General features: G+C 40.7%; 1 protein-coding gene across 1 annotated transcript in view; it reads left to right on the top strand.

Annotated features, from left to right (window-relative positions):
* Nucleotides 1–206: 206 nt before the first annotated feature.
* Nucleotides 207–12,104, top strand: part of TMEM278 (transmembrane protein 278) — a 133,536-nt gene continuing 121,638 nt past the window's right edge. Inside the window, exon 1 of the mRNA XM_089652557.1 lies at nucleotides 207–1,215. Coding sequence (XP_089508683.1) covers nucleotides 946–1,215 — 270 coding nt within the window. The 5' untranslated portion in view covers nucleotides 207–945. The remainder of the gene's footprint in view (nucleotides 1,216–12,104) is intronic.

Here is a 12,104-nt window from a genome sequence, read left to right as displayed (position 1 = left end):
AATTAATGAACTTATGTCTTTTATTTAACCTTGCTTTACAGAACGCTTTAGAAAACAATTCTTGACTAGTACAGTTGAACAGTTGGAGATCAGGGTTCATTAAAAGAATCAGCTTTGAGCATCTCTGACAGCTGAAAAGATTTCTGCTTGAAAGAGCTTACAATCTCTCATTGAACCATCCTCGTGCAAGCTTTTCCCTTACACGCTTCTAGACAAGTCATGTCGTGTTCGATTTGCCTCTGTCAGAAACACACTCAGATTGACACCCACACTTCAACACCTATAAGGCGCACTCTTAGATCGATCAGCACAAGACTTCATTACCCCCCCTCCCGGCGGGGAAGTGTGACAAAAGTCAGAATTGGTGCAAGCGATAATGACATTAGCTGCAGCTTGGAATAACCCAAAGTGACGGAGCAAGACCCAGGTGTAGATGAGCTAGCTGCATGCATGCTAAGCAGAGAGGCAGCTGCTGTGGCTCCGGTAGCAGCCCATTGGCTACTAGCAATAGACAGTTCTTCCAAGCAGGATCACAAAGCTTGAGCTGTGAATAGAGAAACATCAAGCTCAGAATCAGCCAGCTGCTAAAAGAAGAGCTTATCAAGTATTACATCTATATACAGCTTCTCCTCCAAGACCATTATGAGCACCCTACCTGCACAACTTTTCACATCTGCCACTCTAAGGATCACCCCCAACGATGTGAGAACAAAAGCATCTTTCAAGTAGTTCCAGTGTAGAAAAGCTGGAGATCCAAGGGGCTCAATATTTAAAGGGCATCTCTACTTTACAAAGAATTTGGACCAGCTCAGAGAGCTTGCACTTTGCATTTACAGCAGTCAAGTGAAAGTGTGAAGAGCAAGCAACTTAACAAACTGAAATAACACTTTCACCAAAGAGTTTTGCAGCCCTGCCTGGACGATTTTAAGGATTGAACATCTGAAAATGTCTGACCAAGAGATTGAAGACTTTGATGTGGACAGTATATCAGATACCTCTCGAATGATCCCAAGCCTCCCTCCATACAACATGGATGACCAACTCCTGCCCATGGAGTCCCGGAGCAGGTGGGGTTGCTGGATTTGGACAGTATTTGTCTCTGGAGCTAACTTTTTGGCGTTTTTAGTTAACTCCTTAGTCCTGGCGGTCATATTCACCATTGTCTTGACTCCAACTATCGTGGTGGTCTATTTTGGATTTAAATGCCATTCGAGGGTAAGTACATAATGATATCTGTCCCTCTGACTTGCACCCATAGAACCTCTAACTATACCTGGTGTATATAATATAGCTACTATTGTGGCAAGACTAAAAAAGTGCTGAACATAGTAGAGCAATCTGTAGCTCTAAGAGTTAACAAAATCTAATATGAATACCACTTCAAAAGATTGTCTTATGAGCGTACTGTTCATTCCACCTCTGTAAAGTATAATTTTCTTAGCTGTGCACCTTTTACCTCCATACTCCAGTGTTCCCTGGAGTGCACTGGGTACGAAGGAGAGAGTTTCATGCACAATACTACTGATTTTGGTGCAGTTATATGACAATTTATCTCTGAATATGAATAATTGCAAGACACATATGGAAGATCACTGATGAAAAATAAAAGAAAAGCATTGGAATATTTCAGCAAATCCCCACTGTTCTGGGCAAGTTCTGTAAAGATAAATAGGATCCATGGTTTATGGGCAATGGGGTGCTTGACTTAAAGGCATTGGAGGGTGAATGTGCTAGTTGGGTGAGGAAGAGAATTTCTAATACAATTACATCATTAATATTTTCAAGTGTTGTACACATCATGTCCTAAACACACATAAGTAAAGAAAAAGTTACAGACAGACAGAATAAAAGACTGATAAATAGAATGAGAGATAGGTAGATAGAATGAGGAGGATAGATAGATAGATAGATAGATAGATAGATAGATAGATAGATAGATAGAGAGAGAGAGACAGTATAATGAGAGATGGATATAAGAATGATAAATAGATAGATAGATAGAGAGAGAGACAGTATAATGAGAGATGGATATCAGAATAATAGATAGATAGATAAAGAGAGAGACAGTATAATGAGAGATAGATATAAGAATGATAGATAGATAGATAGATAGATAGATAGATAGATAGATAGATAGATAGATACAGTAGATAGAAAAGCAGACAGAGTCCTATATACATGTACTCATAGATAATCCAGATTTAAAAGACTGTTAAAATATGTGACAATCATGCAAGGTATACTTATAAGTGCTAAAAGTACAGGTAATAATGCAATAATCTTCTGTTAGAAAAAAAAATCATTCTGTAAACATCATCCTATAGCACAACATTAGGGCTTATTTGACTTAATTTTTTAAGAATAACGCAAAGGGCTGTAACCCAAAGCAACTATCTAGATTTCACCAGTTAAGAATACCCAGATCAAAGAAAATCTAATTCTGATTGATAAGCTAATGTGTGTTTTTCACATCTCTCTTTGCCCTGCTATATAAAGGTCATAACATTTTTTGGAAGTGTCAAACCATTACACAGTAACCGGTGTGCGTGATGCTTTCTTATTCATAGGCAAGCTATGGGAGATAAGGAGTTAATGCACACAAGGCAGGAAGCTCATTGTCATGTGTGGTGTGATAGTAGTATGGATGTATGAAGTCAGCTTCTATCATTTAGTGTATGTGGCTTGTACAGTAACTGGAGATATCTCAGACACCAAGCTCTCAGTGATGAATGCTTCTAGACCGTGAATGGAAAGCAGTAAGGCACATGGCATGCTGGATGGTGTGTTGGATGTTTGCCTATACTTTTTAGTATGGTTGGTAAACTGGTCTAGGCAAGCCAGCCTCTCAGTGTTCAATGCTTCTTCACCAACAAACCATATCCCCCCTTTCTCTGTTCTTCTCTCAATCTTTCTCATTTCTTTTTCTCTGTTTTCCATTTTTTTCTATCAAAAGTATTTTGTTCTTTCTAGATCTCTTTCTATTATCCAAAAACATTTCAGAACCATGGATAGCACAATTACTGAGTATTATGTTAAGTATGACTATATTTTTCTTTAAAGCCAGCATCAATAAAAGTGGATAACACATCAGACCCCCATTCACAGAGGAACTGAGACCTATAGTACTTGAATGGGCTGCATATGTTTGGTGCTGTGCTCAGACAGCCCATTCAGGTCAATCGGGATGCTGCAGCTGCATGGACACATCCCAATTTGACAGGTGTGTAAATACAGTTGTGCAGCCCAGAACATACGCTGTTTGCATTCAGGAGCCCTCACTTGCTTCCACGTGCCTGTCATATTGGGACAGTTGGATGTGTCCATGCTTCTGCTGCGTCCCCATACACTTGAATGGGCTGCCTGTACGCAACACTTGCTGCTTCAAGCCACATAAGCACATGACCCATTCACAGACTATGGGCCTCAGGGCTTGTGTGAATGAGGCTTTAACAGATAAAATAATAAAACACAGCTTTTGCTGCAATTTTCAGCTTCAATCCAGAGATTTTCTTTGTTACTGCCATTAGAGGACCTCAGTCTGATGGTCAGCATCATTCAGGCCACTTTTTCTGAGATCGGGTCATCTTGGACCCATCCAAGCCTGTGACTGGACAGTGAATGGAGAAGCAGCACAGTGATGAACTCATCTCACTATCAATCTGCTTTCTCCTTCTATCAGCATGCTTCTGGTCAGCAGATGAACTGATTGGCTCTTTCTGCTGCTTCTTTTTCTCACATTCCAGCCCTGCTGTACAGGGCATTTGCAGAAGTTGATACCAGGTCAAATTCAGACCCTTACATTACTTGCATTTAAAATACATTCAATGATGCTTTAATGATTTCAGAGCTGAATTAATGAGGATATGTTATATCAGCTTTAAAGTTATCTAAAGCCAACTTTTTTTTAGTATTGGATAGAGTGAGGAAAGATGTGAACAATTGTCAGTTCTGTATCACTGTCTGTGTCCACGCTGGGGAGGTTTATCCTTACTGTGTTTGTTCCGGTGGCTATTGTGGACTAATAGAAACCAATCAACTTCCAGGTTTTATTGCCAAAGCTTAATGGAACAAGCTGAGGTTAGTAGTTGATTGGTTTCCATGCAGAAGTGAGCCTGGTTCTGCACCCTCCAGCTTTAGTAAATAAACTCCACAGTGTCTTGGTGTGGCTATTTGTTTTATTCACCAGGAGAAAACCTAAAGGAGTTCAGTGACTGAATTTAGATCAACTTTAACAGGACTCCATCACTACATACCCCAACAAAGACCTTGGATCAACATATCACCCTCTTTCAAATCCGAAAGCCAACTCCACACAGGGAACCATACCAGTTCCCCAGTGTACTGGTTGGTCGGTGGTACCACAGCTGCTGACATTCTGCAAAGTATAATGGAGAGGTTACTCAGAGCCTGAAGAACTTCAAGCAATTGTAAAAAACAGTCACGTTATGTTTTAAAAACCATTAAAGCAAACCTGTCATTAACTGACATATGAAAAAACATGATAAGCAGAGGTTATCTTGTATGATGTCAAGGTTATCTTGCGTCAGAGGTTATCTTGCGAGATGTCAGACCAATCAATAGATCTAGGGATAAATGCAGCTGAAGTTACTTGCAAATTTTGACTTTTCCTTAAAGCATTGATCAATAAGGTCGCCCATCATTAATGGACCAACAGAGAGGCTCAGAAGTGGGACACCCCTCCCTACACAGTCTTATAGTGAAACATGCACATCCAGCTTTGGATTGAGACTAGTGCAGACTATAGAAGGATGTACTTTGTTCATTTTACAACCAATTTAAGGGGCTATTAAACACAAAAGCAAACATTTATTATATTTTAGTTTACTAAGCTGGCCAAAGATGGATCGAAATTCAACTGATTCAGCTGGGACCTTCCAAATTTCGATTCATGTTTTGTTACTCCCATTGGAGAGGGACATTTGCTCTCGAAAAGGCTAGTTGTTATAATCTCAATCTTTCTGCCTTCGTCTCTCTCTCTCTCTCTCTATATATATATACTGTATATACATATAAACCGATCAGCCATAGCATTATGACCATTAACAGGTATAGTAAATAACATGGATTATCTAGTTACAATGACATCTGAAAGTAGGTGGGATATATTAGGCAGCAAGTGAACATGTTGTCTCTGAAGTTGATGTATTGAAAGCAGAAAAAATGTACAAGCGTAATGATATGAGTGACTTTGACAAGGGCAAAATAGTAATGGTTGTACAACTGTGTTAGAGCATCTCCAGAACTGCATCTCTTGAGGGATGTTCCTTGTCTGTGGTGATAAGGACATGCCAAAAGTGATCCAAGGAAGGAAAACCAGTGAAACAGGGTCATGGGTGGCCAAGGCTCATTGATGCATGTGGTAAGCAAAGGTTGGCCCATGTAGTCCCATCTGATAAAAGAGATACTGAAGCTCAAATTGCTGAAAAACATTAATGATGGTTCTTATAGAAAGGTGTAAAAAAACACAGTGCATCACAGTTTGCTGCATATGGGGCTGCGTATACCAGTCAGGGTGCCCAAGCTGACCCGAGTGCACAGCAAAAGTGCACACAATGGGTAAGTGAGCATCAGAACTGGACCAAAAAAGCAACAGCAATAGGTGCCTTTGAGGTGTTCACTTGGCCTCCAAATTCTCCAGATCTTAATCCCATTGAGCATCTGTGGGATGTACTGGAAAAATAAGTCCAGTTCATGGAGGCCCCACCTTGCAACTTACGGGACTTAAAGTGTTACTAAACCAAGGATTCTGCATTCACTATATCTAGTCTCCCACAGTACACAGAACATGGAAGTGCAATTATTTTAGTAAATATAAAATGCTAAATACCTTTTCTCATCAGCAGTTAGAGCAGTCTTGTGACTTCAATCAGTATCCAGCAGAGCACTGGTTACAGCTTGTAGCAGACGTTTTCTTTCTTCTCTAGGAGGATGCAAAACCCCTGACCTTTGTCTGGACAGTGTCGATTGGCCCTGTGCTGATCACATGCCCTCTCCCAAGAAAAAAAAGCCTCTCTAGCAATACATACCAAACTGAGCATGTGCACAGTGTCTCCACATAATATGTCTTATCAGGAGATAAGAGGGGGACACTGGAAGAAGAGGAGGATCAGAGAAGTCAGGATCAAACAGCCTTATTAAAGACAATGCAGAGGTTTAAGCCCTTAGGTTTCACAGTGAGTATAACAAGCATGCTTTACTGTATATACAGACACATTTTACTGTTGTGGGTTTAGTAACACTTTAAAGAATATGATGCAGATGGCTTGGAGCAAGATACCAGAGCATATCTTCAGAGGTTTAATGTGGTCTACACCTCGATGGGTCAGGGCTATTTTGGTCAAAAGGGGTCCTGCTCAATGTGGATGGTCGTGTTATGGTGGGTGGTCATAATGTTATGGTTGATTCGTATTATATATATGTTTTAGCTGTTTAGCTAGAGTTCAGTTTTAGATCATCATGGTACTGGAATCATTTTGGATGCTAAACTTTGTAATTATCTATCTCCATTCAGCCCTTGGGCGAAGCTATTCTCAGACAGCCTGTATTAACATTTTTACCTCTGCTAATGTAACAAGCTCCAAAAAGGCAATAATGACAAGGTATTCATCTGAAATTGCTTCTCTTTGTCTGCTTTGTACATGGGTGATGATCTTATTCCAATCAACCCCGATTTCTGTGTGAAACCAATGACAGTAAATCAATGCACAGGAACACTGTGACAAGCAGAATTATAACATGGGAAGGCATAAGTACCAGCGACGTAATGCAACCTAGACAGATTAAGCAGATTCTTTGTTTTAAGGCATACTGGTAAGAAAATGGGAGTCCATTACTGTTTACCTGACCCATCTGTCCAGTTGAAATGGTCATGCCCAATTAAATATTAATCTCAGTCAATGGGCCTGATTTACTAAGTGAAATTAGACTGGAGTGGGGAGAACTGCTATGCAGATTACAGATGCCACAACTGATCACTAAAGTATGAAAGGTTCATACTCCAAACAAAGGAACAGGTCCAACCTATACACCATGTTGTTGGTGCAGATCACAAGCATTTTATACAGCAGGATATTAAGTTGGCCAACCCCTGCATATCTGTGCATGTGCACTATGATTCAGTTGTCACAATAAACTGGGTAGATTGGGATCAGTGGTGGGGGAGGTTCATCTTACTATACGAAGTGCACAAACCAGACACTCTGCATAGCAATTGGTCAAATCGGATGGACTCGTGTCTTTTTTCAGACTGACTGTGTAACTAAATTAAAGAATCAGAGAGCGGTTATAAAAACTGGGCTGTTATAAAAACCGACTTGTAAGCATCCCACGTTTTCATATGCCACGGTGTATTTTCAATGGGCAAATTAGACATTATTGTGTATTTTGTTGTATTACTTTCAAATTTTACAGGCTTGCTCTTTTTGTTGTATTCAATACAGCAATTTGTAGCAGGAGATCTGTATTTTACTTCAGTCACTCAGCCTCCTTGATTAAAGCATAGTTCCGGTTTCTTTTTTAAATTCCACCCCCCCCACCACCAACATTTAAAAATAAATACATTTGCAAATTAATACTCACCCTCTCCATGTCTAGTGTCCTCCATGTCCTCCAAGTCCTTTATGCCTTCAAGGTCCATGGTCCAATGCCAGTTCTCTTCCTGATTGAATGATTCCCAAAGTCATTCAACCCACTTCTGGTGGACGTAAGACATCAATAACTCACCCTCTGACACACAGGAGAAAGTTGTGAACAACAAAGCCACATTATGTGCCACCGTTCTCTTCAGTATTCAGGACCCATCCATCGCTGGAAGACGAAGAGGAGAAGTGAGAGCCAGCCCATTGTGACCAGACTGAAAGCATCAGAACAAAAATGTATGTATTGTAACTTTTAAGGAATAATTGTTGGGGGGAGAGGGAGATTGCAAAAAATTAAACTGGTAAGATGTCAGCCACATACAAACCACACATAGGGTAAACATAGAGACAAATGTGAATCTCTTAGTGTAAATATTGGCACATTTTTCATGTGACAAAACAACAGTCAATGCCATTAAACAGGTTCTCTGTGTTGCAGCACCAAATCACTTTAAAAATGCAACAGTTTCTATTAATTTCCAATCACAAGCACCAAAATAATGAAGCACTTGTGCCTATATCATGAGTGTGTATGGATTATTTTTGCAAAATAAAATATTGTTCAGTGCCCTGGTGCCCAGCATGGGATACGAGCACTACATGTGGCCCTCTGCCACTTATAGTGTTGCCTTTGGGGCCCCTGCAAATAGTGGTCTGTTTTACCTTGCCTGGGTGCTTGATCAGGCCAGTAAAGGTAAGCTATTTCTAGACTGGGTTCTAGTAGTTAAATGGCTTTTTTTTCTTTCCCACTATCTTACTTTTTTTCTGTGCTACCCATCCTTTTTCACTGTTTTGTTTTTTTTATCCTTATGATCTTTTATAATGGGCCTTGCTCAGAGAAATCCCAAATGTGGCACAAACAATTTTTAAGAGGAATGTAGGGAACACAAATTTAGTAACACTGAATTGTAAAGGGCTGTAATAGCAGTGTAGCGCTCACCCGTGAAGGGGCTGATGGAAATGACCCAGGTGTCCCTTACCTGTTCAGAGACTGCCAGGCACAGTCACCAGCTCCAAGCACACTGGCAAATACAGTTGCGGTACTTAAACAGAAGAGATCGATGAGGGTGCAGGATACTTGAAAAAGAGACCTTCTCCAGCCGAACAACTTGCGGGAGTGTCCTCCAGCAAATTTCTTAGAATACGGGTTCCTCCAGGCCCTCAGCCAAGCATCATACTGCGACCTACCAACAGCTCTTCAGGTACACATGCTGCCTCCCAGGGGCAGCAGCCCTAGGAGAAGACCCCAGGGAACAAGCCTCCTAAACATTTATCTTCTGCCCAGCCACCTTCTGGGGACCCCCTGCCAAGGATTGGCTGAAGTCAGATAAATATTAAAAATTCAGTGGCTGACCCTCCTATTCTACTTCTGGAAGCTTCTTCCAGAGGCAGGCAGGAGCTATCAACCACCAGGTTTAGGGATAGACTTGACAAGACCTGATAAATTGCTGCTCCACTGAGTACAAACGAAAAAACGAAATTTAGCAAGCCTAGGGCAGGTCGCTACAGCAGTGATCTCTAGCAGTCTCATGCAATGTGTCTCTAGCCTATGGATCTCCAGTCTCCCAAACCTCAATAGCCTGTTTACAGGCTTCAACCATCATTTGTAGCATGCCCATATTTTCCAGTTTCATGTCTGAGAGCTTTATGTAGCATTACATTCACTGCATGTTATGTGCGGCCCTTTAGTGATGTTAAGGGCTGCACTTGCAGTCCACCCACGTCAAGAAGGTTGACCACCACTGGTTTAGTGTCACTTGACCACATGATAACACGTCACTTTAAATCACTAAATACATTTTAAAAAAAACTAAGAAAACTATTGAAGTGAGTAGATCAACATTTTATGATCAATTTCACATGCAGTTAAACAGTTTTGGTGGGTTAAACAGTGATTGGTGTAACTGAAGCTTTGATGTTTAACTTTTTGCTGCACCCTACATACAACAAAAGTGACATTATCACAACAAGAATGCAGAATCCATCCCAGGATACACCAAAGAGCACCAGATCTGGATTAAAACCTATTCCATTACATCAAATGACAGCACCGAGGGTCTTTTTACAAGATCACAGGCATTTACTTATTGGAGACACAAACAAACTTCAAAAGAATCATCACTCACTGTCAGTCACAAATTTACATTAATAATTTCACTTCAAAGATTCACACAAAAAAATGCATCATCTTTCTGCTCCAGTATTTAAAGCAGAACACAGGTCATTACATTTCCATCTTTTTCTGCCAGTAAAATTTGTTAAAGTATATCCAAACCCTCATCTTGTAAAACAACCCATGCCGTTTAAAATTGAAATTAAAGGCAAAACATTTGTGTATAGATATAAAGAACATTATAAATACTTTTTTTCCCCTTTTTTTTATAAGTGATCACATTCCGTCTGTTTTCAACTGCAAAAGGAGATGGGGGAGGAGAAACAGCTGTATACTGGTCTTCCCAGTGAATGGCTGTGCAAGAGGGGGGGGCCATATTAGCAGAAGTCTGATCGTTGAAGGAGAGCTAGCTGAGTTCTCAGCACAGCTAGAAAACTGACCACGCTACCCACTCCTGCCTAGTGTGGCCAGTTTTAATAGAAAAGAGGGGCTGGCAGGAAAACCAGGTGTATCACACAAAGGAAGCAATACAAAGAGAACGGTATACTTTTTTGTACAGGGACATGGTACAGCAGGCAGATATCAGGAATATGAAATAGTGGGTTTACATCTTCTTTAAAGCACTTTTGCTACTTTGGCTTGGATGCAGTTTGGATTAATATTGTCCCACAAACTACTGGGAAATACAACTTATGATGTCCCACATTATGTTCATGACACCTGTCATAATATACAATGTCATCCCCTATAGCCATTGCCACTTCCATCTACAAAATGCCTTAGCTCATTTCCTATAGTGTAAATGGCTGTAAATTAGACATTTAAAGGAGAATTCTGGGCAAAAACTTCTTAACAACTTTGTTGTTGTGGAGTTCCTACCTTCATTATGTCATCCATCTTCTGATTCACTCAGTAGTTGCTCTGAAATATCCTATTCATTTTCAAATCAAACTGTTAATTCTCTTTGGTTTCCTGTAAGATCAGTGGCTGCTATGCCTGCTATTCACCCCAATCACTTGTCTTGGCACATCCCTTCCGTAGTTCTTTTCCCAGGAAGCAGTGATGTAATTCAGCCCCCACTTGCAGTGGTGGGTGGACTGAGACTTTCAGACACATTCATGTACAGCCCTACCCGCCCACATTCACTAAAAATCCCTGTGGTTGATGGGAACTCTAGTTTCCTTTTACTGCAGAGAGAGAAATGATGTAATCCCTGCTGTTACACCTCCTTGGCAGAGCAGATGCTGTAATCTTTTGAATTACAGAGATGAGGTCATGAAAATTCAATTAGACTTTTCTCCTAATTGATAAGGATTTTCAAAATGTTAACGGTTTAGTGGTTTGCGTAGGGGGGTGCATTAATGCATGATGTTTTGCCAATACCGGAGTCCTTTTTTAAAGGTGAAGTCCAGCATTAAGCTGGGAATGCACTTGCAGAATTTTTAATGAAAATTCTGCCAGAAATTCTCAGAACATTCAAATGTCGTTCAAAAGTAGCTTAATATTTCATTTCCTTTTAACATTTGATTTTGGAATGAATGGACTTTATCAAATGAAAACCACAAACAAATTTGTACATTTGAAAAAAAAATCCTTCCTGCTCATTTTCTTGTCACTGTGGTTGAAAATGGATATTGATTTGATCCCATTATTGATTAGAAAAAGTAATGAACATTCTTACAACGTTCTTACGATAGAAAATGTTGAACAAATGTATCACAACCTTCCTAGGGGGACACTGGATTTGATTTGAGTCCCCCTATGCTCTGCAGGGCCAGGCAACACACATTATCCACACCTTGCACACTGGAGTCAAAAAACAGTCCTTGAGCTTGTTTTTGTGATTTTATTAATGGATTATGAACTTGGATGGGGTCTAGGGGTATATGGGATGCCCAAGGAACTGCAAAACGTGAGGACGATCTCCTTAGCAACTATGGACAAAAATGTGGATAGCAACAGTCTCTTTCCTTGAAGAGCTCTTCCTAGTGTACCTCCTCAGACCCTGGATGATTACTCCTCAGATGAGATGCTAGTTGGGTCTTGCACCTGACTGCCCTCTCCCCTTATCTGGCCCAGGGGGTGTAAAAGTACTCACACTGACCTCTCCTGTTAGCTTGGTGGATTGGTGGCTGCCTTCAGGCATTGCACTGGGCTAGCTCCTTCCCTGCTCCTCCCTGGGAGATGTTGAGGCAGTGGAGATCCTCTTTTCCAGCAACCTGCCTGTAGGTAGGCTCCCCTCCTTGGCTCCAGCCTTCTTCAATCTATCTTCCTCCTGACACTGCCCTGCTGCACAGACTCTGCCACTTTTAAGGGTTGCCTTGATCACCATA

This window comes from Staurois parvus, unplaced genomic scaffold, assembly GCF_062004578.1.
Source record: "Staurois parvus isolate SC_StPar_1 unplaced genomic scaffold, SC_StPar_1.0 ptg000686l, whole genome shotgun sequence".
Classification (NCBI taxonomy): domain Eukaryota; kingdom Metazoa; phylum Chordata; class Amphibia; order Anura; family Ranidae; genus Staurois; species Staurois parvus.
Note: the sequence above shows the minus strand (reverse complement) of the source record. Positions and strands in the feature narration are given on the sequence as shown.